Source organism: Podarcis muralis, chromosome 2, assembly GCF_964188315.1.
Source record: "Podarcis muralis chromosome 2, rPodMur119.hap1.1, whole genome shotgun sequence".
NCBI classification, from domain to species: domain Eukaryota; kingdom Metazoa; phylum Chordata; class Lepidosauria; order Squamata; family Lacertidae; genus Podarcis; species Podarcis muralis.
The window spans coordinates 83,154,502-83,181,800 of NC_135656.1; the positions used below are offsets into that span (position 1 = coordinate 83,154,502).

The 27,299-nt window shown below is 46.7% G+C and overlaps 1 protein-coding gene across 3 annotated transcripts in view; it reads left to right on the plus strand.

Annotated features, from left to right (window-relative positions):
* The window catches only part of CELSR3 (cadherin EGF LAG seven-pass G-type receptor 3), an 89,252-nt gene extending 62,460 nt beyond the window's left edge, over window positions 1–26,792 (plus strand). For 2 of the 3 annotated variants that reach the window (XM_077924947.1, XM_028719157.2), the window contains 18 exons: window positions 989–1,198; window positions 2,984–3,167; window positions 3,859–4,008; window positions 4,989–5,175; window positions 5,370–5,537; window positions 6,120–6,246; window positions 6,598–6,804; window positions 7,527–7,701; window positions 8,286–8,398; window positions 9,386–9,465; window positions 9,918–10,044; window positions 11,435–11,548; window positions 11,944–12,080; window positions 12,856–12,962; window positions 13,814–13,987; window positions 14,624–14,824; window positions 19,692–20,814; window positions 21,301–26,792. In XM_077924947.1, the coding sequence (XP_077781073.1) occupies window positions 989–1,198; window positions 2,984–3,167; window positions 3,859–4,008; window positions 4,989–5,175; window positions 5,370–5,537; window positions 6,120–6,246; window positions 6,598–6,804; window positions 7,527–7,701; window positions 8,286–8,398; window positions 9,386–9,465; window positions 9,918–10,044; window positions 11,435–11,548; window positions 11,944–12,080; window positions 12,856–12,962; window positions 13,814–13,987; window positions 14,624–14,824; window positions 19,692–20,814; window positions 21,301–21,328 (3,612 nt within the window). In that variant the 3' untranslated portion in view covers window positions 21,329–26,792. Of the gene's footprint in view, window positions 1–988; window positions 1,199–2,983; window positions 3,168–3,858; window positions 4,009–4,988; window positions 5,176–5,369; window positions 5,538–6,119; window positions 6,247–6,597; window positions 6,805–7,526; window positions 7,702–8,285; window positions 8,399–9,385; window positions 9,466–9,917; window positions 10,045–11,434; window positions 11,549–11,943; window positions 12,081–12,855; window positions 12,963–13,813; window positions 13,988–14,623; window positions 14,825–19,691; window positions 20,815–21,300 lie in introns of those variants that run through there. The other variant, XM_077924948.1, reaches the window with a different exon arrangement.
* The last annotated feature ends 507 nt before the right edge of the window (window positions 26,793–27,299 follow it).

Consider the following 27,299-nt stretch of genomic DNA (forward strand, 5'->3'; position numbering starts at 1 on the left):
GCATAGGTACTTCTACCTAAGATCCATATGGCTCTTTCATAGAGAAAAGCAGGGTGGGTGGGTGGGTGGGGGTGGGGATAAAGTACAGAAATGTGAGGATAGATGCTGGCAAGTGTTAAGGGTTATATATTATTAAGAGATAGGGACGCGGGTGGCGCTGTGGTCTAAACCACTGAGCCTCTTGGGCTTGCCGATCGGAAGGTTGGTGGTTCTAATCCCCGTAATGGAGTGAGCTCCCATTGCTCTGTCCCAGCTCCTGCCAACCTAGCAGTTCAAAAGCATACCAGTGCAAGTAGATAAATAGGTACCGCTGTGGTTGGAAGGTAAACGGCATTTCCATGCACTCTGGTTTCTATCACGGTTTTCCATTGCGCTACATGCGCTTTAGTCATGCTGGCCACATGACCCAGAAAGCAATCTTTGGACAAACGCTGGCTCCCTCAGCCTGAAAGCGAGATGAGCGCCGCAATCCCATAGTTGCCTTTGACTGGACTTAACTGGACTTTTTTTTTTTTTTTTACCTTTTACCTATTAAGGGATGAAATAGACCAATCATGCTGTTGAAACTCTTTCAGTACTCACTCATTTCAATTGATAGGTTTCAACATGAGCTATTGCTTTACCATAAAATTCTCTCTCTCTCTCTCTGTCTCTCTCTCTCTCTCTCTCTTTTTCTGCTTCCTTTTTCCCCAGGGGATTAAATATCAGAACCATCTGTTAACTAGATTTTTCTCTTCTCTCATTCCCTTGTTGACACAGTAAATGCTAGAACTTGGCCATGGACACAGTGGCAGTTTCACCTCTAGCTAGTTCTGTTTCACGGTTTCCAGCGGTCCCAAATCCCCACCACTTCATCAGCAACATCATAAGAAGCCACTTTCCTCTCCATGTGATTTGCACCTCTTTAAAAACAGGAGCTATGTTTCAGTTCCTAGAGCCACTGCATGGTCCCCCACACACCCACCTCCCTTGTTTTCTGTGTTGGTAGCTGGAAGGTCTGGAAAGGAATGAGACAGAACTGAACACCATAGAAGCCAAGAAGCTGGCCCACCAACTGCGGGCAGTGACCGATCAGATGGAGCGCTACTTCGGCAATGACGTTCACATCACCTATCGCCTTTTGTCCCACTTGATGGCGTTTGAGAGCAGGCAGCATGGCTTTGGCCTGACAGCCACCCAGGATGCCCACTTCAACGAGGTGAGGGGACTTTTTCTGGTTACTGAGCATGCTAGGAACATAGATGGAGGGGGATTTAGGCTGCAAGGAAGCTGCTCGCCCATCCTACTGGCAGGTAGAAACCTCAAGGAAGTGGGTGGCAGGGGGAGTCTCTGGGCTTAGATGCTTTTCTCTATGAAGCTGAGCACAGAAGATGCTGCCAAAAAACCACAAAACATAAGTGGACATTTCCTACCTGCTACGCTCATGCTACAGGGCTTGCTTATTTATTTCCTTACCATATCTCTAGATTGGGCAGCTTACAATAAAAATGATTTAAGATATTTAAAACATCTTGAGCAAAGATGGCTTAGCTGTAGGTAAGGATGGGGGGAGCGATTTGATTCAGTTTGCATTTCAAGCGGAATATACCTAATCAGCGCTTTTCAAAACAATACGCAAACTGAAATTCGTGCTAGTGTGAATTTTGCAGTGCAGTAGCGCCAGCCAAGTGAGGTGTACACAACTGCATATACTAGGATGGAGTTACACTGGACTTCATTGGTTATACTACAATGCTTCTTCAATGTTATCACATTATGCTATTGCCTTTGATACCCTTGACCATGGTGCCCTCCTGCATCAACTTCTGGGGTAGGTATCTGAGTACTACAGTGGTTCCTCTTCCACCAGCATGTTCAAGTCCAGGGGGTAACACTGGGGAATGGTCTTTGTCCCCGCAGCACAGAGGTTCCAGGGGGCACCATTTTGTCCCCAGTGTTATTTAGCATCTATATGAAGCCATTGGGGGTGGTCATTAGGAGTTTTGGAGCAAAGTGCCAAGTTTCCACAAGTGCTCTTTTTCTTTCTTTTCACTGTGTGCACCTTATCTGTGAGCATTTTCTCATGACAGCAATGTTTCTTTCAAACAACCATTTTAATGGGATAACTTGTGAATCTAGAGGCCCTTTATTTTCTCTCACCTGTTTTGTTTTATCCAAATCCCCCTTTCCCTTGCGCTGTTTTATTTATTTGCATGACTGCCACATGAGAAAATAATCTTATTTTCTTCGCAACCTTTCCGACATTTCCTATTGCCCTTTCTACACATACTTTTAATTGGTTCCTGTGTGGTATACCCATCTGCTCACAGGCTTATAGGGAAAGCCTCTGATCAGAAGCATTTGCTCTTCAAATATCCAGCCACCCCTCCTCTGTCACCTCTGTACCCAGGTCTTCCCTCCACCCCAAATCCACCTTATACAACACTTGCATAATTCTGAAATAAAGCCTCTTGCACCTACTGTCTGCAGTTTACAAAAGCCTCAGAACAAGTAGCCTCTAATAGATTCTTGAGGCAGGTGTCTAGACAAGAAGTGCCTGATTTGAAAAGGCAGCTCATTACCTTTCTTCTGTGATTAGCCTCCCACCTAAAAGATCCATGTACCCATTCAGTTTAAGACTGAGATGCCAGGGATCAAACCTGAGACCATCTGCATTAAAAATATGTGCTCAGCCACCGAGATACAGCCTTTCCCCATCTGGTCAGTGCCTGGATGGGAGATTGCCTGGGAACCAATGTATGCTCCCCTGAGCTCCATCATGGAAGAATGGCGGGCTACAAATGAAATAAATGGTTTAAAAACCGAATGGTTCTGGAAACTGAAGCAGAAACAGAGCAGATCTGCTGAAATTAATAGGCATGACTTGCTTAGGATCATTAATTTCTTTGTGTCTACTCTAAGTAGAACTGAATTGGATGCAGCCCATTGTGCGAGGAGGATTTTTACGTCCTCTGATGTTCCACCTCTGATCTTTGCCCTGTAGAACCTGCTGCGGGCCGGCAGCTCGGTGCTGGCCTTAGATAACCAAGAGCACTGGGAAGCATTGTTGCAGAATGACCACAGCAGCGCAGGACTGATGGAACAGCTGAGAGAGTACACGGGCACACTGGCCAGCAACATGAAACTCACCTACCTCAACCCTGTTGGCGTGGTGACCCCCAATATTGGTAAGTAGAAGCACTGTGCGGGGAGGGGAGGTGTTGCTGGAAGGCCGCAAGCAGCTCACTGACCACCCTGAAGGTCTGTATGATCTGTGCCACCATCTGTCAACTCCTGGTTTGCAGGCAGCCATGGGCTTGCTGAGGCTGCATTGGGTTTCTGGGCTAGAGGCTGGAGTAACACAGGCTCAATCGTGGGGGCAAGGCAGCACAGGTGGAGTGGACTGCTAGAATGCCACACCAGTGGGAGGTCAGGTGTGAATGCATTTCTTGGCCTGCCTTACACTGTTCCTTTCAAGTTTTGTGGGCAAGTGTTGGCAAGCCATTGGCTTCGTCCCATGTAGGTGCTTCATGCTTCATGCATGCAGAAGTAATACAGGTATGTTTTCTGCAGTTGGGCAGGAAACCTCCCAAAGCAGGCCTTCTCTTACAAACAGATGCCTATGACTACATTGCTTGTGCAAATCTCTGTTTGCTAGAAACCACTGTGGAAAGTAGCTCTGAGAGCATCAAACATGCTCCAACAGTAAACATAAGCCAGCATATTTGTGCCTTACTTGATCCTTATGCATGTTTTTCCATCAAAGCTGGAAGGATCTCTCTGGCCAAGGGGCCCTTTTCATTTCTCATCATTCACTCAGGTAGGCCAACTCAGAGACCTCGAATCTGCTCCTCTCTCTCTCTCTCCCCCTCCATGCAGTGCTCAGCATTGACCGCATGGAGAACCACACCCACTTCAGGAGGCGTTACCCCCGATATCACAGCACCCTCTTCCGTGGCCAGGTCATGTGGGACCCACACACCCACGTCGTGCTTCCCCTCTCAGTCCTTACACCCCACAAAGTGGAAGGTAAGTGACTGAGCTCCACCAGGCCCAGACCAAGGTAACCAAGGTAACCAGGAAGTGATTGCCTCCTTCCCAGCATGCTTCATTCAGGTTGCACTGGGCACCCATTTATGTTCCTTTGCACAGTGCTGTGGGGAAAGAGCAAAGTGCACACGGATGTCTCATGGCTGGAACCCCCTCGGAGAGCTTCCTGTTCTTCTTTTGGAGCCTTGGAGAAGGGCTGTTTAATTTACTTGAAGCATTGTTAGAAGTTTATGATCAGTTGGCTTTGTAACAGAAGAAGCCCTTTGCTTCCCATGAAAGAAAGGCCAGGAGAAGTTTCTGGTGGGAAGCAGCACCTTCTGAGCAACAAAAAGACAGCTCTCTTTTGGGACCAGAAGTGGGGAACGTTTAGCCCATGGGCTGATCTTGGCCCACCAGGGATTCCAATTTGGCCCATGTTGCCGTTTTTGTGAAACCACACCTTGTTTAATCAGATTACCTCCGCTCAATGGGTGGGTGATATTGGCAGATGGGAGGGTTTGATGGTCAATGCCTAAAGAAAACAGACTTGAACCCTCTGCCTATCAGGTGATTGGTTGGGGGGTTTCAATGCTATTTGGTCATTATCACCCCACGCCCACCCCACTGGTTGACTTTGACAAGTGGTCAGGACCACCCACCAGTCAATCACTTGGTGTCACTATGATGTCAGATGATTGACAGGTGTGTGATCTCGCCCATCTGTCAAGAATTCACTCCTGGGGTTAGAGGAAGATAAATACCTGGCCTGCTGGGCCAAATAGGTTCCCTACCCCTGTGTTGAAAGGAGAGGAATTTCCTTCTGCTTCAAAGGATTGGCCCGTTGGGCTCAATGGGCTCAGCTCAGTCAAAGTATAAGAACTTGAGAGATGATACCACTACAATGCTAGGCACCTCTCTCCTCTTCTGTCCTGCCTCAAAATGGTGCATACCATTGGTTCCTTCCTGTTCTGCCTTCCCAGCTCCAGCTCCCAGCACAGCAGCACTGACACTGGTAAACAGTGAAACCAATGACACTGTGGAAACCTCCCCTCCCAAGCACTTCCTGCCGGAACCTGAGCCTGCTGTAACCATCCTCATCCTCATAATTTACCGTACTCTAGGAGGACTTCTTCCTGCCCGCTACCAGGTGGATCGGCGCAATCTCAGGTACCACTCATTGCTTACTCCTCTTCTGGGCTCTTTGCTACCATCTCAAGTTCTACATCTTCTACTTAAATGGACCATAAACAGTTTATCAAGGACTGGTCAGCAACAGCCCACTCTCCCATTGCATGGACCAGTCTGGGCCCAGTGGTGTTGCCAGGTGGCGTCAAGTAACAAGCTGCCTTTGTTCTTTGCAGGCTGCCCAAAAACCCTGTTATGAACTCCCCCATAGTGAGCGTATCTGTCTTCAGCAACCACACTTTCCTCCAGAGCACTTTGGCAACCCCATTAGTGCTAGAATTCCGCCTGCTGGAGACAGCCAACCGCAGCAAGCCCCTCTGTGTCCAGTGGAATCACTCCAGCCAGTAAGTTGCTTTGCTGCCTCTTTCCCAGGGAGCCATCCTTCACTTCCTTTTTTACTTTGAGGCCTTTGACATTATTCTATTCATTTGAAATGCTTCTAAGCCACCCTTTGCCCAATGGATTCCATGATGGGCATAAAAATTATTCAAAGCATAAATACAATTAGCGGTCTTCAAGTTAGGTGTTCCTCCCCCTGCACATGCCCTGCGCCATCCCCAAATCTGCTCCAGAACATTGGAGGGAACCCCTAGAACAGATTTAGGGGGGGGTGCAGGGAAGAGGTGGGGGTAGATTCCATGGCACTAAAAGAAATCCTTGCATTGATGGACTGTTCATCTCAATGCCACGCTGAATTCCATTCACAGGCACCCTCTGTAGTAACTTAAAGATATAGGGTGATAGCTATTGTTAGTTATACTCAGAGAAAATGCATTAAAATCAATGGACCTGAGTCTGACCCGAAAAGGTCAATAATTCAAGCATAATTCATAGTGAGTATCCTCATGCCTGCCTCTAAAAGAAAATGTCACCTTGAAGACTCTTTCCTTTGAGGCCTCTCTTTTTGGATTTCTTTGTGACTGCAGGATTGAGCCCACTGGCTTCTGGACAGCCCGGGACTGTGATCTTGTTTATCGAAACGCCACGCACGTCCGCTGCCATTGCTCCCAGTTTGGCACCTTTGGGGTCCTGATGGACAGCTCCCACCGAGAGGTAATACTCATGACAAGGTCACAGCAAGACCTAGCAAGTGATAAGTGAGGTGTGATCAGAGAAGCCAGATATAAAAAGCAAAACAGTGGGCCTTGGTATCGCTAAAGACCAAACTAGATGTGTCAGAGACAGCCATGTTTGTTTACTCATGTGCAGTGTATAAAGCAGGGAATGAGTGGGAGGTCTAATTTCCAGGAGTGGCTGGCAAGGAAACGCCATGGAGCCACAAGAGTGTTGTTGGCATTTAGTAAACCATGGTTAATAAACCATGGCTTGGTGTTAACATGCCCATCAGGTTACTGTGTGCTTCCTTCTCTGACTTCTCCTTTTGCCTTTGGTTTCTCCTTGCAGCAACTGGAAGGTGACCTGGAGACTTTGGCCATTGTGACCTATTCCTTGGTGTCCCTCTCCCTTCTGTTCTTGCTGCTGGCCTTCTCCTTCCTGATATGCCTGAAAGGTCTCAAGTCCAACACGCGGGGCATCCACTGCAACATCTCGGTCACCCTCTTCTTCTCCGAGCTGCTCTTCCTCTTGGGTATCAACCGCACTGAAAACCAGGTGAGGAGGAGGAGGAGCAAGAGGCAAGTCCTAGGTTCAGCATGTTTGGAGGCTTTGAGCTATGTGTGCCACACGGTCTGCACCCCCCAACTAAGACTGCTGCTCTTAGTCTAGGACACTGTCCCATTGCCAGTACTGAAATAAGATTCAGCTGCCAAACTTGTCAGCTGCTGCACATGGAATTTTGAAGGAGGCATCTTGATCTTTGCCTCAGGCCACAAAATGCCTTGGGCTCCTGAAGCAATCGATAAGGTAAAGGTAAAGGGACCCCTGACCATTCGGTCCAGTCGTGACCGACTCGGGGGTTGCGGCGCTCATCTCGCTTTATTGGCCGAGGGAGCCGGCATACAGCTTCCGGGTCATGTGGCCAGCATGACTAAGCCGCTTCTGGTGAACCAGAACAGCACACGGAAATGCCGTTTACCTTCCCGCTGGAGCGGTACCTATTTATCTACTTGCACTTTGACGTGCTTTCGAACTGCTAGGTTGGCAGGAGCAGGGACCGAGCAACGGGAGCTCACCCCGTTGTGGGGATTTGAACCGCCGACCTTCTGATTGGCAAGCCCTAGGCTCAGTGGTTTAACCCACAGCGCCACCCACGTCCCTTGAAGCAATAGATATCTTAAGGGAAATGTTGTAAAATATTAGTTTCAGATCAGGGGAAAGCTACTCACGCTGTTTTAGAGGACATCCTTGAATTGTGGTGCTCTTGCTTGTTTCAGTTCTTCTGCACTGTGATTGCCATCTTGCTCCACTACTTCTTCCTGTCCACTTTTGCTTGGCTTTTTGTGCAAGGCCTCCACATCTACCGCATGCAGACGGAGGCCCGCAACATCAACTATGGAGCGATGAGGTTCTACTACGCCATTGGCTGGGGCGTCCCTGCCATCATCACTGGTAAGTGCAGATGTGTTTAGGAAGTGAGGGTTTCCTTTTTCCCTCTCTCTCTCTGCCTCTAGAAAGACATGTATCCTGGCAATTCACATGTAGAATGTGCTTAGTTTGGAACAAACCTACAGTAGCGCTTCAAACTGTGCCTTTTCTGCGATGCCATGTGACCAAGACGTTATGCATAAGCTGCAGGCATTGCAGTCTGGATCGCCCCAGTTCCCACAGCCGTTGCTCAGCTGAAATGCTGCGGGTAACTGTTTGTGTCAGTCATAAGCCTATGTCTTTGGGGAGCCTAGACTTCAGGTCTTCTTTTGTGTGGCTAGTCAGCAGCAAGTCTCACAGATCAGAGGTTCTCAAACTTTGTCATAGAAATGAGCCTCCTGGGGTATAAAAGCCTTTTCAAAAGCAAGACCACTGGAGAGTTCTGTTTGTAGCGTTCCTGCTCATGATTGCATCAGAAGCTGAGTAGATCAAAGGAGAACGGAGGAAGCAGGTTTACACTGACCTACAAGGATGTGGAAAGTATATTGACTAGGAATGTAGAACATAATACATTGTTCAGATGACCTTCCTTCCTTCCTTTTGGACAGGATTATCTGTTGGCTTAGATCCAGAGGGCTTTGGGAATCCAGATTTCTGCTGGATTTCCATCCATGATAAACTGATCTGGAGTTTTGCAGGGCCCATTGCTGTTGTCATTGTGGTAAGCACTTCTCAGATTTCTTCAGTCTCTTTGCCAGGATGCTGTAGCCTTTCCATTTCCTTGTTCAGCATATTTGGTCCCCGTTCTGCTGTACCTCTGCTTCCTTTTCCTGTCATTAATGTTTAGTGTTGCACTTATTTTTCCTCTCTCTCCTCTCCCCCTGCCGCCCCCCCCCCCCCGTAGTTTGGCCCTTCATTCTTATTTTATCATTTCTGTCCACTCTCTAGAAATATGTGACATAATACAAGTGAATAAAATAATGCACAGCATGGAGAAAGTGGAAAAGCTCTCTCTCTCTCTCTCTTAAAAGACTAGAACTTGTGGACATTCAATAAAGCTGGATGTTGGATGATTCAGGACAGACAAAAGAAAGTAGTTCTTCCCAGAAGGCATAGTTAAAGCATGGAATTGGCTCTCACAGGAGGCAGTGATCACTACCAACTAGGATGGCTTTAAAAGAGGATTAGACAGATTCATGGAGGATAAGGCTAACACTGGTACCAGCCAAGATGCTGCTGCTGTTGCTCCAGTGTAAGAGGCAATATGCTTCTGCATTCCAGTTGCTGGAAACCTCAGGAGAGGAGAGTGCTCTGGTGCTCAAGTCCTTCTTGCAAGTTTCTTATGGGCATCTGTTTGGGGATGATGGACATAGATGGGCTCCTGGCCTGATCCAGCTCAACTTTCATGTATTTTCCCACACTTTATGACTCTGGAGGCTTGTGAGCCTTTAAGCATTGTGACCCCATCCTTCTCATCTTTTGCCCTGTCCCATGAATCGGAAGAGGGGAGACAAAGCTTTTCTTTTGCAGAGTCCAGTGAAGCCAGCTGTGCAATGCACACCAAATACAGCATCCTCAAAGACAGTGTGGGCAATGTTGACCAGCTGGATCATGAAAGTGAGGAAGGGTGGGATATAGACAATAAATATAAAACAAAACAGAGCTTTCCCCTTGAGTGCCTGTTCCTAACTAGCCAGTCTGCTTCCAGATGAATGGGGTGATGTTTCTGCTGGTTGCAAAGATGCTGTGCTCACCAGGCCAGAAGGAAGCCAAGAAGAAATCGGTTCTGTGAGTATTAACTTATCACAATGATCTGCTCAGACAGAAACGTGCTCTATAGTGCCTGAGCATCACTTTTCCATTCCCCATAAGTGTCCTTCCACTTTTCTGTCACTCTGCCTTGAGATGCTCTCCTTCTAAATGTCATCTGGATTGTCTGCCTCCTCCACAACTGAAATTGCTTGAGGCAGGAGTGGTGAGTTTTGTCAGTACTCAGCTAGTATTGGCCGCTGTCACTTGTTTTGTGAGTTAGGGAAACACCCTGCGCCCTCAGCAGTAAAGAGTTGCCTTGTTGGGAGCCTGTTCCCAGAGCATTTTATGGGTGTGGCTGGATTGTGTAGAAATGGGTTTGTGACCCTCCTTGGTGTCTCTTCCCCTGCAGCTCAACTACAGATTCTAACCTCTGTGTCTGTCCTTCTGGGTGGCTCTTTCTCTCCGTCTCTCTCTCTCTCTCTCTCCAGTATGACGCTGCGAAGCTCCTTCGTTCTGCTTCTAGTTATTAGCACTGCTTGGCTCTTTGGCCTCTTGGCTGTCAACAACAGTGTCCTGGCTTTCCACTACCTCTACACTGTCCTCTGCAGCCTTCAGGTAACTCTCTGCGCTAGGATAAAGATGGTCAGGCAGGAATCAGGATACGGTGGAGCAGACAAAGAGGATAGTGGCTTCTGGTGGGAGCAATCCTGCAGAACATAACTAATTATCACCAGTTCCCCCAAACGAACCACATGTGGTTTGGGAGTCATAAGTCTACACCTTCTTCACTCACAGAACTGGTTGCAAATTTCTCTGGATCAAGTCACATGCGCCAATCTGGTGTGATTGCTCCATTACATTACGTTAGAGGGTGTGCAGATCTAAATAAACGCAACTGGCACATTTGTTGTAAATTGCACATGCTTTGCAAGTGTCGATATATCAGCCGGCAAGTGTGTGGTGATTAACATACCAAGCAATGCATGATGGCAGCCTTCCCAGTCCAGAAGCAAGATATTTCGTGTTTCAATATGAATCTACCTAATTCACATTTTACAAAACAATTCATGCTGTTTCCAAATTTTGCCATGGATTTCTCCAATCAAAATAAATGCACGTAAAACACATTGCAAACTGAAAATGCGGCAAACTGAATTTAAGACCAGGGGGCGGGGGGGGGGCAGTCAAAAACAGAATACAAAATTGACCAGATTTGCGCATCCCTATTTTCAAGTACATACATTAAAGCTTTTACAGAAGGCATTTGCATGGAAAAAATTAAATAGGAAGCAAGGAATTAATGAGTGAAACATATAGAGGGGGAGCAGAAATTAGTCTACCACCACCCTGGAATTCACTTGCTAAGATTCTTGCAAAATATTACTTAAAGGCAGATTAAATATCGTGTGACTTTGCAGACATTTTGAGATACCCGGTGGTGGCTGTATGCTTATTTCAGTACTTCTGATTTGCTGTAGTCTTGTTAGATCTCTATACTCACAGAGCTTCCTGTAGTTTATGTTTAGAGTATCTGATGATTCATATTTGCCTGCTTCTATGTAGAGTTTTCCTATCCTTGAGCTCACATAGAGACTAATTGCTCCCTCTAGCAGAAAGCTAATGTAGTCATTCTGGTAATTAGATCATTAACACTCAGTATTTATGTAGTAGTGGTTTTGTGCATGTTCCGTAACACGGAGGAAGAATTTAGATTGCCATATGCCATGCAAGACAGGACAAGTGGATGGTGTGCACCCCACTTTCCTGGTCCATCTTTGGTGACTCATAAATGGCATTTGCTGCTCAGATTCAGTAAATGCGCATAGGCCAGTGGCAGAGCATATGTGCTGCATACAGAAGATTCCTCTTCAGCCCCTGGCATCTCCAGGTATAGCTACCTGAAATCTGGAGAGCTGCTTCTAGTCCGAATACCAATGGCCTGACACAGCGTAACACCAATTTCTAAGTTTCAGATTCACAGCCCCTCTTCCCTATCCCCCCACAGGGCTTGGCAGTACTGATTCTGTTCTGTGTGCTGAACAAGGAAGTACAGGAAGCCTGGAAACTAGCCTGCCTTGGCAAGAAGGGTCAGGGCGAGGAATCCACCAGAAGCGGTCAGGTGGGAGCTGCGTTTGATCTTACTTGTTGGGTTAAGGGAGATGGGAGGATAACTTGCTCCATCTAAAGCCTAGGATACTGTCCTCTCCCCAAGGAGACCTTAACACTGTGATCAAAAAGTGCAGGAGGACTGCCTTGTAGTCACCTGGCCTACCCCAGGCATGCATCCTTGAAGGGGTTCAGGCCTTCTTCCTACTGCCCTCATTACTTCTAAAGGAAATAGTCCTTTTAATTTATCTGGGGCAGAGGGAGCCTTTTTCCAGTCTGAGGGTCAAATCCAGAACTGAACCACTCTTGGGCAGGCCAGTTTTGACAGGTGGGCATGGAAGCGCCTCAAGCATCTCCCTAGAGAGGCTACTCTGTGGTGTGTGTTCCCCCCCCACTCTCCCACTCCAGGGTCCCAACGCCTACAACAACACAGCGCTCTTTGAGGAGAGCGGCCTCATCCGTATCACCCTGGGAGCCTCCACCATCTCTTCTGTCAGCAGTGTGCGCTCAGCTCGGACCCATTCCAGCCAGCGGGGCTACCTCAGGTGAGCAGCAGCAGCAGGGATGAGTCTCTGTCCTGCCCACCCCCAGCACCACTTGAGAACATACAGCTATATATACACTGCTGACCAAAGCAGCCCCTGGGACTTAATTGCAGTTCCTCTGTTTGCGAGGCTAGGTATGAAAGCAAATGGAATGGCAATGCAGATCGGAATGGTTATTTCCCTCCCATCCCTCAAAATGACACCCCTCACCTCCACATTTCTCTCTTGATGCAGGACAGAGATTCCCAAAAGAACAGAGATAATGATAATGATAATGATGATGATGATTATTATTATTATTATTATTATTATTATTTTAAAAACCCAGCAACAGAGCTCATGGACTATACTTTTACTATGGGCCGGATTCAACTAATTCCTGCATTGCAGGGGTTGGACCTTCCCTTCCCAACTCTATGATTCTTAATCAGTTCTGATAGCAGAAGCTAGTGCAAGGAATCCTACTGGCCCAATGGCGCTTTCCTCAATTTCCCTCCCTACTACACAAGGATTTGCTCTGAAGCATTGAGAGAACTCCCAGAACAGCACGTGGGACGAGGAGAGGGGAGATTGCTCCATCAGGCATGTGGAAATGCTTGCGTTGACAGAACAATCTCCTTAGCGCTATGTTGAATTCCACCCTATGTTAGGTTTCCATGGACTAGGCCTGTCTAACAAACCTTTTTACCACTGTGCACTTCCCAACGTTGATTTCTGACCTCTCACTTGAAGAGACAGGCGAGAGTTCTGAGTATTTCTCTCTTACGAGTTTCAGAGAGAACATGATGGCGCATCAAGGCTCTGCTCTGGATAACAACTTGCTCAACCATGCTGGTCCAACAGACCTTGACATAGCAATGTTTCATCGTGATGCAGGACCAGGTAAGGCCAAAATCCAGGAGGTGTGCTTCTGATGGGGAAGTCTGTGGCTGTGAAAGGTGAAGGGGTGTCTCCAGATCCCAAATTAAAAAGAAATCTTCCAACGCTGTATGCCATCTTGACACATCTTTATATATAACAGGCCTGCAACAAGGGCAAGTGACTAAGTGAGCAGACTTTTCTAGGGAAGGGAAGAAGTAGCAAGTTCCCTCCCCTCCAGGATTTTTCCTAAGCAATCTGAGACTGCGCCTGTGCAAAACTAACTTCTCTTATCTTTTCATGCCTCTTCTAGTTCTGGGTGACCAGTGGGTGGGATCTTGTCACAGCAGGAGGGGGAGACACTTGTGGCTCTTCACCAGCCTGACTCATCTCTGCCTCTTAGCTTCCCTCTTCTCCTGCTTCAGCTTCTGCCTCTGATCCTGGACTGCTGTCTGACACAGACTCTCCCAGCTCACACAGCCCTGTTGTCCCTTCAGCTTCCGACACCTCCTCCTCCCAGTCTTCTCTATCTGACCACTCATCATTGTCCCACCACCACTCCCTGGGCTCTGAGCCTTCTTCCCTTTGGGGTTCCTCAGCTGGTTCTTCCCACAATTCCTCTGCATCCAACCAGTCCCTGACACTGGCCCCAAAACATTTGGGAACCACCGCTCTAATGTTTTGTCCTTTAGAGGCTTTGAACCAGTGACATGGTATGTGCTGCTAGACTGACCCATTGTTCCAGTTTGGCAGAGTTCATAACTTCAGCTTGCTCAGGAGAGGGCAGCTTATGTACTGGAAAGCTATTAGCCATCACTTGAAAAGCTGTTCCCTCAAGCCCACCTTCTTTACATGTGTTACATATCTCCCTGCAGATCAAGACTCTGACTCGGACAGCGACCTCTCTCTCGACGAAGAGCGCAGCCTCTCGATTCCATCATCAGAGAGTGAGGAAAACGTGCATCTCCGCGGCAGGTTCCAGCGCCAGTTCAAAAGGGCAGCACACAGCGAGAGGCTCCTCACCAACCCTTCCAACACCACACCCAAAGGCAAGTGCCCCTGGGCAGAGAAACACCTTGACTCTCAGGCCAAGCTGGGCAACAAGCTCTGAGCTATGCACTACGTTAACATGTCGGGGCCCATTACAAAACATGGAACGCACATCTTAAGACAGGAGTGTAGATCTTGTGGTCTCTTGGACTCCATTTCCCGTAATCCACAGCCCACATGGCCCAGTGGTCAAGGATTTGCCTGTGGGTAGCTCCTCTTAAGATTAAGGAGCCTGCATTTCACTGCGAAGAAGAAAAATAATTGTGCATGTGCATTAAACTAAATACTTAATTGCTGTCTTAGTCTTCTTGCAACTCATCTCTTCCAACTCATGCAGGCACTCTGAGATCTCTGCAAACATCCCAAAGGGGGCGCTGCCTGATGGTCTGTATATTACAGGTGTCGTCCAGGCACTTGTTATTTCTCTGCCCCCAGAGTTGCGCAGCATGCAGTGGGGGGGGGGGAGTTGGCAATGTGCCAATCCGTAGTAGTTTTGCACCATCCACTGCAAAGGATGAAAAACTTAACCAATTCTTCCCCTCAGCACATAGTCAATACCCTGGCGAATTCTCACATTAATCTGCTGAGATGCACTTTGTCCACCTTGTAATATACCAGTCATGTCCTCCCTCTAGATGTAGATGGCAATGACCTGATGTCCTATTGGCCAGCACTGGGTGAATGCGAAGTTCACCCCTGCTCCCTCCAGAAATGGGGCTCCGAGCGGAAACTTGGGTTCGATGCCAATAAGGATGCTGCCAACAACAACCAGCCGGACTTGGCCTTGACGAGTGGCGATGAGAACTCCCTCACCCAGACCCAGAGGCAGCGGAAAGGTAAGAGAAACGGCACTGTAGTGGCAAGCAGGGCCAATGTGGGAGAGCCATGTGGCCAGGCCTCAAGCTCAAAGGGGGCTTCCCATTCAGATGCTTGTTGATATATATATATATATATATATATATATATATATATATATATATATATATATTTGCTTTCGTAGATTTTCACGGGTATAGGTATGCAGGTTTTGGTGTCCTCGGGTGTCTTCCCGTGTAAAAGTTGGGGTGTCTAGGCGACGTTTCGACGAGGTCTCACTCGTCATCTTCAGGCTGGTGCTTTCGGCTTCTTGTTACTGGAACAGAGCAGGATCTCAGTGTTTGAGTTCCTATAAATACTGTTGAGGGGTGTGGTGTATAGCCTCCAATGTTCTGGGCCGAGAGGAAGTTCCCAGGCTAGTGTGCCTTTTCTTCTTTTGTTCCTTAGTTGCTTGAGGGATATCTTGAGTGATTTCTTGAGTGATATCCTGAGTACCACTTAGGTGGGTCATTAGGTGTGGATTAGTTGCTAAAGCCTTTGTGTCTTGACCTCTTGAACTTTGTGAAGAGTTTTTCTGAGAAGATGGCTGTAGTTGTGCTCTGGCTTGGCTTCGTGTATAGGGGCGAGCTGTGGTTTTGTGGCCTGTGCCAGCCAGATCTGTGTAGGGATTGCAGGGGGGTGCAGCATCCGGAGGTGCCATCATGGTTTGGCTACTGGATGGTGTCTGTAATTTATCTGTGGAGAGGGTCTGGGTTTGGGTCTGGTGTGGTTGATTGGTGATGGCGTTCTGTGTGCCTCTGGATCTGGTGTCAGTTTTTGTGGGGAGGGCTAATTTCCAGATGTCTGGCAAGCGGGATGTGTCGTCACGCTTGTTCATGTTGTGAGGGTGTTTCTCTATCTCGATGGCTTCCATGATTATTCTCTTGTGGTGATGTTCCATGTTAGAGAGCAATTTGGAATCTGCAAAATTAATTTCGTGTCCTGTTTCTTTCATGTGTTGGAAAAGAGAGGAAGTTTTTTCTTCTTTTTTGACGGCATTCTTGTGTTCTGCGATACGTGCATTTATTCGTCTGTTTGTTTGTCCAATGTACGTGGCTGGGCAGACTTTGCAGGGTATTTCATAGACCCCTTGGTTTTCCAACTGGATTTTATCCTTGGGGTTTCTGAGGATATTGGCTATCTTTTGGTTGGCGCAAAAGGCTGTTTTGATATTGTGTTTATGGAGGATTTTGCTAATTTTATCTGTAGTGCCCTTGATATAAGGAAGGAGGGCCATGCCATTGTTTTCTTCTGTGTCTTGGTTTTTGGGGGGTGTTTCTTTTTGGATTAGCTTCGTAACCCTGTTTTGCTGGTATCCATTGGCAATTAACACATTTGAGAGATTCTGTAACTCAGTTGTCAAGTGGTCTTTGTCAGCCAGGCGTTTGGTTCTGGAGATGAGAGTCTTGGCTACGGAGTTTATTTGTGCAGGGTGGTGGTGTGATTGTGCATGTAAGTAGCGGTTGGTGTGTGTTTTTTTCCGGTAGATAGTGTGTCCTAGGGAGCCATCAGGTTTTTTGTAGATTAGGACGTCAAGGAAGGGAAGTTGGTTGTTGGCTTCTATTTCCATAGTGAATTGTATTTTGGGGTGTAGGCTGTTGAGATGTGTGAGGAAGCTGTCCAGTTTTTCCTTCCCGTGTGGCCAAATTACAAAGGTGTCGTCAACATATCTGAGCCAAAGTTTGGGTTTGTGTTCTGACTTGTCTAAAGCATTGGTTTCAAAGTGTTCCATGTACAGGTTTGCGATGACCGGTGAGAGGGGTGATCCCATAGGTGCTCCTTCTATCTGTTTGTATCTTTGTCCATTGTGGATGAAGTACGTGTTGGTTAGGCAGTGGTTGGTCAGGTCCAAGATGTATTCGGGGGGATTGTATTTGTTTTGAATGGCTGTCCCGTGTGTAATTTGGCCACACGGGAAGGAAAAACTGGACAGCTTCCTCACACATCTCAACAGCCTACACCCCAAAATACAATTCACTATGGAAATAGAAGCCAACAACCAACTTCCCTTCCTTGACGTCCTAATCTACAAAAAACCTGATGGCTCCCTAGGACACACTATCTACCGGAAAAAAACACACACCAACCGCTACTTACATGCACAATCACACCACCACCCTGCACAAATAAACTCCGTAGCCAAGACTCTCATCTCCAGAACCAAACGCCTGGCTGACAAAGACCACTTGACAACTGAGTTACAGAATCTCTCAAATGTGTTAATTGCCAATGGATACCAGCAAAACAGGGTTACGAAGCTAATCCAAAAAGAAACACCCCCCAAAAACCAAGACACAGAAGAAAACAATGGCATGGCCCTCCTTCCTTATATCAAGGGCACTACAGATAAAATTAGCAAAATCCTCCATAAACACAATATCAAAACAGCCTTTTGCGCCAACCAAAAGATAGCCAATATCCTCAGAAACCCCAAGGATAAAATCCAGTTGGAAAACCAAGGGGTCTATGAAATACCCTGCAAAGTCTGCCCAGCCACGTACATTGGACAAACAAACAGACGAATAAATGCACGTATCGCAGAACACAAGAATGCCGTCAAAAAAGAAGAAAAAACTTCCTCTCTTTTCCAACACATGAAAGAAACAGGACACGAAATTAATTTTGCAGATTCCAAATTGCTCTCTAACATGGAACATCACCACAAGAGAATAATCATGGAAGCCATCGAGATAGAGAAACACCCTCACAACATGAACAAGCGTGACGACACATCCCGCTTGCCAGACATCTGGAAATTAGCCCTCCCCACAAAAACTGACACCAGATCCAGAGGCACACAGAACGCCATCACCAATCAACCACACCAGACCCAAACCCAGACCCTCTCCACAGATAAATTACAGACACCATCCAGTAGCCAAACCATGATGGCACCTCCGGATGCTGCACCCCCCTGCAATCCCTACACAGATCTGGCTGGCACAGGCCACAAAACCACAGCTCGCCCCTATACACGAAGCCAAGCCAGAGCACAACTACAGCCATCTTCTCAGAAAAACTCTTCACAAAGTTCAAGAGGTCAAGACACAAAGGCTTTAGCAACTAATCCACACCTAATGACCCACCTAAGTGGTACTCAGGATATCACTCAAGAAATCACTCAAGATATCCCTCAAGCAACTAAGGAACAAAAGAAGAAAAGGCACACTAGCCTGGGAACTTCCTCTCGGCCCAGAACATTGGAGGCTATACACCACACCCCTCAACAGTATTTATAGGAACTCAAACACTGAGATCCTGCTCTGTTCCAGTAACAAGAAGCCGAAAGCACCAGCCTGAAGATGACGAGTGAGACCTCGTCGAAACGTCGCCTAGACACCCCAACTTTTACACGGGAAGACACCCGAGGACACCAAAACCTGCATATATATATATATATATAGACTTTTAATAAGCATCACAGCTGCTTTTATGAGTAGTGGATCAAATTGTGTCACACACACTCAGCTTAGAGCTGTTATTATGAATCCCCCCCCCCCCCGTGATTGTTGCTTTGTCTTTTATTATTATGCTATGTCAATTATGTTTTTAATGCTGTACACCGCCCTAGGATCTTCGGGTAAAGGGTGGTATATAAATTTAATTCATCATCATCATCTGTGAAATTCCACAAAAGCATCATTTCCCTCAGTAATGAGTGCATTTGCAGTGAAATGTGAATTTGTTAAAGCTATTCAGATTATGTCTCACCCCTTTTTCTTTTATTTCTTTTGTCCAGGGAGGGGGAGCACCTTGTTTTGTTTTCATGTGTCATAATTTTATTGTCACTGCCTTTATTATGGCTCAGAAGCTCAGAAGGAAGTGGCCCAGGCCTACATGGGCCTCTAAGATGGCCTTTGTGGCAAATCCCTACTCATCCATGATGCTTGCTGGGTAGCTTGGGAAAGTCCAGGGAAAGTCAGGGGCATAGTGTAGTGTTAGAACACATGCTTTGAATGAGAAAGATCCCTGATGTCTCCAGAAATGGCTGGGGAAAACTCCTGTCTCAAACAGGGAGAGCTACTACTGGTCAGTATAGGAGGGGATCCTGAGATAAATGGGCCAGTGTTCTGACTTGGTATAAACAAACCCCTGTGTTGCAATACAGAATAATCTGTTCAAATACAACCGTAACACGTGGCTAATAAATTTAGTAAATGTATTATTATTATCAGTGGTTAGTATGTCATCCACTGACCTTCCTTATTTTTCACGTAAGAGGATTTATATACTGCTTAATCATCAAAGCCACAAAGCAGTTTACATAAAATATACGTTTGAAATACCAGCATACACAAGATGTTAAAAACAAGATAGTCTAGATTTTTTAAAAAATAGCCAATTTAAAAATATGCCTAATAAAGTACAATTGCATGTTATAACACATGCCAAATGAACATGTCTGGGGGAGCATTAAAAAAAGGTTTTGGCATATGCCAAAAATACAGAAAAGGCGCCTCCGTGGACAGGGATTTCCAGAGTGTAGGTTCTGCCATAATGAAGGATAGAATCCTTCCAACATTGTGTAGCACTTGTAAAATGCTAGTTCCACAGACTGAAGCGGTTGAGTGGACATACAGAGGATAAGGTGATTCTTCAAGTAAGCAGAAACAGCAGGAAGAGGCCATAAAGAGAGACACAGGAGGAGGGATATTGGCAGAGAAGAGTAAATGTAGGATAAGGAAGTTTTCTCCTATCAATAGAAATGCAAAAGTGACCTGCTATTAGGAAACAGGATAGAGTAAGATGACTATAGATAGGATGGGCATTGCCAATGGGAAGCTCTTGGAGAGAGCCCTGGGAAAGAGTCTCACCCTTCTCACCTTCTGCTTTGCTTACATTGTGTAGGTATCCTGAAGAACCGGCTCCAGTACCCTCCGACTTTGCAAGGCCTGCCCTCTGTGGGCAGGATGGCCAACGACCTTTCCTGGTACAAAACCTCCACCTTGGGCCACCGGGCCGTCCCCGCCGCTTCTTACGGCAGGATCTATTCGGGGGCAGGCAGCCTCTCTCAGCCCGCGAGCCGCTACTCTTCCCGGGAGCAGCTGGACATGCTGATGAGGAGGCAGATGTCCAGAGAGCAGCTGAGCCGCAACACCTCCGGCGAGTGCCTCGAAGCGGTTGCCAGCAGGCACGGCTCTCGAGAGCGTTTGGACACCATCCTGAACAGGCCTGGGTCAAGGGAGCACCTAGACACCATCCTCAGCCGCCACGGGTCCAGAGAGCACCTTGCAAGCATACCCAGCAGGCATGGGTCTCAAGAAAATGTAGCAGAAGCAGCTTCTGGACACGATCAAAGAGATCACGGGAACACCCTACCCAGGAGGCAGGGATCTAGAGACCATCTAGATACTTTGCCCTGTAGATTTGGGTCAAGAGAACCGCTAGACTGTGGGGGAGCAGTCAGGGAGTTCTCTAGGGAATGGCTAAACACTATGCCGAACAGGCAAGCCTCGAGAGATCGGACGGACACACTGCCAAGTCGAGACCCTTCTCGAGAACAGCTGGATCTGCTTTCCAGGAAGCAGCCTCTGAGGGAGCAGCTGGCAACAGCTAGGCAGACGTCGAGAGAGCAGCTGGACTTTTTATCCAGAAGATCTAATTCCAGAGAGCATCTGGACATAGTGCCTGGCAGGCAGGCTTCCCGGGAAAACCTGGAGCCTCTTTCCAGACAGCAGCCTTCCAGGGAAAACCTTGAACTCCTCTCCAGGAGGCTCCCTTCTAGAGAAAATCTAGAAGCCATCCCCAGCCGCCACCCCTCCACAGAGCAATTAGATATCCTTTCTTCCATCCTAGCATCTTTTAACTCCTCTGTTCTGTCCACTGTGCAATCATCCAGCACGCCCTCAGGCCCACAGACCACACCCACGCCTTCCGTGGCCCAGACTTCCTCGACACCCTCCATGCCGTGCCCTTCACCACCTCGCTCTGCAACATCCCACAGTATTTCCGAGCTCTCGCCAGACTCAGAGTAAGTGGCTTCCTTTCTGAGGGGGCATTTCCCCCCTCCTTGGTCCAATTCATGTTGCCTGTGACCTATCAAGTAAGGTGGGTGAATTTAGAAATGTGGATCTCCTTGCTGAAGAGAAAACAGCTGAACGAGAGAAAATCTTGATTCAGGGTGGAGAAGGTATTCGCATGTCAGGAAGGGTTGTGATTTTCTTGCCTTGAACTAGGTGCTTGGGATTCACCACCACTCAGTGTGGTCTAAAAGCCCCATCAGTTGCAGGACTGAGCTGAAAATTCTCACTGGAGAAATTTTGGCTGAAAATTGGGAAGCAGTCAGGAAGTTGGAAAATTGTGAAGAATTGCTGGCATAATCTGGGGAGGTGGGCACATTTCCTTAAACTCATATACACAGTTGTTTCTGAACAGAGATGTTCTGTTTTTAGGTGTCTTAAGAAAGGAGTGTCCATCTTAATTATATCTTTCCTTTTTTCCAACCCCCCCTGCAAAGAATAACAAGAAGTGAAGGTCATTCCTGAGGGGTCCAGCTGCTGTGAGAACAAAGGAAGAAGCAGGAATGGTTGCTGGGGCCAGGCACTTCCAGCAGAGGATTGGGAATCCCTCAGGGCACCTACCACGGATGGACTGAGGCTGATTGGGGGCCCAGATCAACCACGTGGAGAACTCGTGGGCCGAGAGTCAGGCATGACCTGGCTGTGGAAGAAAGGTGTCTTTGAAGGGGGGGGGTACCTCTGTGCCACACTGGCCACCCTCCCTGCTCCGAGGGAATGAGGTGGGGAAGTTAACACACCATGAGCAAATCATATAAACAACAACAACAACAACAACCCAGACCAATTGAAATCTTCCTTTCTGATACATTTCTATACTCTGTGCAACCGTGAAAGGGTGGGAGGGTCCGGGAAGGGGTTTTTTATACATTTTTGTAACTTTGTAATCAGAGAGAAGAGAAATTTCTATGGTTATTTTTACGGTCCTGCTGTTTCCGTTGCCGTGATGCTGATCTCATTTGTCTTTGGCAGTGATAACGTCCGAACTGTGGCATGATTCTATGCAGGCTTCTTCTCCAAGTGAAGGCTCCTCGGAGGGCCTTGCAGGGTAGAAAAAATGGAGCGACAGATCATTTGAAGGCCCTCTTCTGACTGCCCTTTAGTCTGGCCCCTGCCTGACATCCTCATGGTGGCAGCACGAAGTGGCGGCCATCTTGCTGGGGAAGGGGCAGGCCCAAACATACCCACCACTGGCCCAAGCCGTCAGTCCCGTGATTGGACCCTTGAATGCGCCAAAATTCCCTCAGCCAGGAGCTTTCGTGGAGCTCTTGTGAATGCTTCCCCATGTGGGCACAGCTTTACTGCTTCAATTTAGAGGCCTCGCATATATTTTATATGCTCTTCCATACATGGCCTCCATCCTCTTCTCAGACATTTTTGCAGCCAGAGTGGTTATTGGGAACCATCCATCCTGTGAGCTGGGCTGACAGTGAAGAGATGGAAGAATCTGAGCCCTCTAAGGTGCTTCTTCCTAAACTTAGCCGTGGTGCACGTGAGAAACTTGTGTTTCTCTTCCTCTTTCTCATTCATTTTCTTCCTTCTTGACAAGGGCATTAACCATGGTGCTTTGCTTGGACCCTGAGTGTGAATGTCATGGTATACAGCGTTTAGGACACAACTTCAAAAACAGGGTGGCTTGTTTTTTCCCCCGTGGGGCTCTTACGTTTAACAGCAGCAGGATTTTAGCAGATCAGGATCTACCCCTGACTACAGCCACCTGCTGAATTTTTTTGGCATCACACAGCATTGAAAAATTCAGAATGATATGTTTAAAAAACAAAAGTTCAGAAGTCCTGCCTGGGGTGTGTGGGGGCAGGAAATGGGCAACCTTCACTAAAAGCTGAAAGAGAGATTGGAGAATTCTCCAAAGCATCCCATTTTGAATGGGACTCCTGCCCTGAGGTCTCAAAAGAAATCCTTTGTGGAAAACGTATTTCCTTCCACCCAACCTCTGCATGTTCCCTCTCATCAAATGAAGAAGAAAGCATTCTGAGGATTCCAGACATTCCATTAATGTGATGCTGATCTCATTCATCTTGGCAGTGATTGGCCTAAACTGACAGGATGCTCTTCTGCATTATTTTCAAAACCTTGTTTTTAAAGGGTCCTTCAATGGTTTCCCCACCCGTGGAATAGCATTTTTTTATATTTGTTGTATGCTATACCACTGATGTAATCCACATGTGGCGAGGTTCTTGGTTACTCAGGAAGTATCTATGTCAATCTGAGGCTTATCCCATAGTGCCAGCCTTCCCCAATTCCCATCAGTATCAGTACCATAGTCGCCAATGGTCAGGGACAATGGGAGCCCAAAACATCTGGAGGGCACCAGGTTGGAGAAGGGTACCAGAGTGGCACCCCAAGCTTACGCAGAAGTGGCACCTGACTTGCTTCCACCATCTCTCCATACCTTTCATGCTGCTGCTCAGGTCTGCCACTGACTCCTGGCATTCATAATCTTCCAGGAGTTCTCTCTGTAATTCTGCAGTTTGGATACTGATACGGATCTAGAAAACCTACGAATATGAGCTATAGACCACAACCGAATTAAACAAGGGAGGAAATCCTTCATTCATCGTTTTCAGTTAGCAGTTCATGTCCTGGTGTGCATATATACAAAACAACACAAATATGTTCTCTAGGTAGAAACTAGTGAAATCCAGTTGTGATTTATGGTGCAATCCTATATATGTTATGGCGCAATCCTATACATGTTATGGTGCAATCCTATTGTTTGCATGGAAATGTCCCACTATTTTTATGGAGTTTACTCTCTAGTGAGTAAGTATGCATAAGGACTGTAGCCCTAAGTCTCATTACAGTAGTACCAAAGCATTTTAACTGTACACTTTCGCCTCACTTATTCCAGAATTAGTCAATAGCTTTGACTTGCTCATTTTTTCACAGTACAGTACATGATTTCTTACTCCCTGGACTGTAAGCATTTCTCTCTTGTCTTGAAATGAAGTAAACATTTACAGCATTGTATGTAGTTGTACATGGACACACACACACACCTCTCCAGCTCTAAACCAAATGCATTTCCAGGTGCTTTTGTTTTTAACAAATTATAGCTCTCAATGGCCTTAAAAGATTCAGAAAAGCTGCTTTGCTGTCAAAAGCCATCCTTTCAATCTAGGCATTAGAAGAAACGGCCCTCATCACTGCACTTGTGCTTATTTAAATTGAAATAGAAATGCAAAATGCACACAAACACACATAAAGCAACAACCTGCAATTCTAATTTGCTCTTCACACTTTCTTCCACTCTTCCTTTGGGTGCCCATATACTCATTTCTTCTTTGTCCTGGGAGTGTGGCAGTCTAGTCAACTCTCAAGGGCACCCAGTTAATTTTGGGGCCTCGGTGCACAAATGTTTGTTTTCTTTTTAACCACACTTTTTTTAAAGCAATAGTGGGGTACCACTAGTGATGTTTAACTCCACTTAGGACTCTGCGCCTCTCCAGATCACCTTTTCATTGTGCATTTGTGATTATTTGCGCTCATGATGGTGTCAGGGCAGTAATACGCAATCCCTGCCAGTACTGTTTGCTCCTGCAAAAGTTTCAAGGTAGACAAACAAGTTGGTGTGTGTCCCATAAGCTTCCTGCAGAAATCCTGTGACTATTCACTCCACAAATGGGCTGAGGTAAGTGGAAAAGTGCCCCACTTTTATTGCGCCAGAGCGGAAGAGTGCCTTTCCAGACAGCAATAATGTGGTGACACTGAGGAAATGTTACAGAACAACCAATAAAACCCTTGCCCTCGCCCAGATCAGAGAGTAGGACTTGAATGTTCATCAGGGCAAGTGATACAGTCCCTTCGTGGCAATGCGTTCTCTCAGAACCATCACCAAGAATTGCCTGTTTGAAAGCAGAACCATCCATTAAAATCTCCACGTTAGGGAGAAGGCAGCCTCCTCCCAGATATGTTAATTTTGTTTTCTTCCAAATACAGGGATAATTTGAGAAGGTTGCTTCCAAATAACACCACACACACACACACACACACACACACACACACACACGAGGAGTGCACCACATATCTGTCTGAATGTTTAAATTTCTAGCTCTGGTGGCCGAGAGGATTGTGCTTATAAGAGAAGCAACTGGTCTTTTGGTGCTATATAAGATCTACGGTATTTCCAATCTCAGGCTTCCCTTGCATGTCGATGTCTCTTAACTCACTTTCAGCGGCGACAATGCTCCGTTTACTGCCTTATTACCACAGAATGCTACAGCTTAATGTTAAACAAAACTGACTTAATGTTTACACTGGGGGACTTTTTTTCTGTGATGGTCCAAGGTGGGTGGCAGCTGGCTTGTGGCCGCCCCTTCCACTCGCTCAGGCCAGACGCCTTTTGATTGGTCTAACTGTGACTAAGAAAAAGGAATGGGGTTTTTCTTTTTTAATGATTCTCAAATACATTCCACAGTCTGTTACCCTGGGAGGGAAAGGGCTCCCGTTAGCCTTCTGACCTTTCCCACTTGTTGCCTGAGCAAAGGTGGGATTGCTCCAGCTTTTGGTCAGAGCTGCCTTTATCCTCCCATGTAGAAATGGAGGAAACCATTATGTGCCAAGCCGAGAGGCAGGTGGCAATCTACCTCTGCTGCCAAGCAGAGGGCACAGTTATCACTGATCCTTGCAAAGGCAGAAGATGGGGGATTGGGGCCAGAAAAAAGAATTAAGCAGAACTTACTTGTTTATAAGAATCAAGCTAGGAGGAAACGAGGCTGAGAAGCAAGCAAAGACCCAGGCATGCTTTTGTGCAAATATGTAAAAGAAATGAAATGCAACTTCTTTCTCATGTAAAAGTGCAGATCATTCCAGACGTGCTGAATGCAAAAGTCCTTTGTGTACTCATCATCCCTGAATGTGACCTGTTGGGCTCCATTAAAGAGCTTGTTTACACTGGGGTTTTTTCAATCTGTGTATGTATATATAGCCAAACCAGGATCCAGATTTTCTCTTTGTTCCACTGATCTCAAGAAAGATTGTCTCCTAACTTTCTTTGAATGCTGTTTGTACTTTCTACCCTCTTTATAATTCAATTGATGTCTGCAATGTTTATTGATCATCACAAAGAAAAGAAAAGAAAGCTAGTTGGTGGGTTGGTAGAATACTGGAGTTTCTGTTTTCATTTTAAACAGATTTTTCTCTCTTCGGGAAGGGCTTGATTGGGTGAGTGGCTATGTTTTCTTGTGGGTTCGATTCAATATCTAGAAGAGGCCATGCCATCAAAGGAAAGCCCTCATCTCTCTCTCTCACACACACACACATAACTGCATCAGTACAGATCTTTCTTAGAAGGAGGCTTCCATTTTCAGAACCTCCACTTCTACTTCCCAGCATGTTGAACATGGTTTTGTCTTGGAGGGGTGCGAGGCCATCAAACCCTCCAAAGCTGTGTGCAGATTGTCCTGGTCTACCAGGGCACTCCTTTAACAACACCGATCCTGTTTGTTAGTTTGAGGAAGAAAGCAGATGGGTCATGTTCAGAGGCGTTACTTCTGCCCAAGAGGTTTGCATGCCTCTCTGGAGGTAAGGAAAGGATCCACCAAACTCATCAGAGATGTGTGCCAAAAAGAATGACACTGAGCTGTAGGCAAAAGTGTCAGCCTCTCTCATGCCTTCCTAGTGTTTGCTGTGTTGCTGCTGACAGCTGGCACTCTTATCACTGCCTTGAAGGGCTCAGAATGTTCCTGGGAGATGAAGTTGCCGTGCGAATCTGCAGAGCGGTTCTTTGATTGTACATGTGGTGGCCTAGGCTCTGGAGAGCATTTGTTTTGGTTGGTTAATTCTATTTTTTTGTCTTTCCCTCCCCCTCTCCAGTTTGTTGGCAAGGGGCAGAGAGAGGTCTGTGGACGTCCTCCCCAGCCATGTAAAATTGTACCATGAAAGCAACAGATTTGGAAATAAAAGATAAAACACAGTGTGGCTCCCTCGTTTTGTGCCTGTCTGCTTCTTACTTCTTCTAAATTTTTCATTCATGGAAAAAAGTATGGCAGAAGTGCTTATATGATGATGAGCCATGCTGAAGTTCCAGGGTTTTTGAAAGTTTCATTATGTGGATGAGGAAATTAAAAGACTGGTCCTCTCCGCTGGATAAAATGGTACCCCACTGAACAAGACTAGGGAGCCTATGGCCCTCCAGATGTCATTGGACTCCAGCACCCATAAGTCCCTGCTAGCGTGATCAATGGTCCACGGTGATGGGCGCTGTAGTCCAGCAACACCAGAAGGGCTCCTAGTTAACCACCCTGGTAAACCAGTAAGAATCACTTGGAGACCTATTGGACTGTAGGGCTTATTCTGTTCAATTTACAATGTGAGTCTGTGCCTACCTCCTCAAGATTTAAGTCCCACATTTCAGTACAGCCTACCTGCTTCCAAGTAAATGTGTGTAGGACACACTCCTCTCTGCATGTCTCCTCAAAAG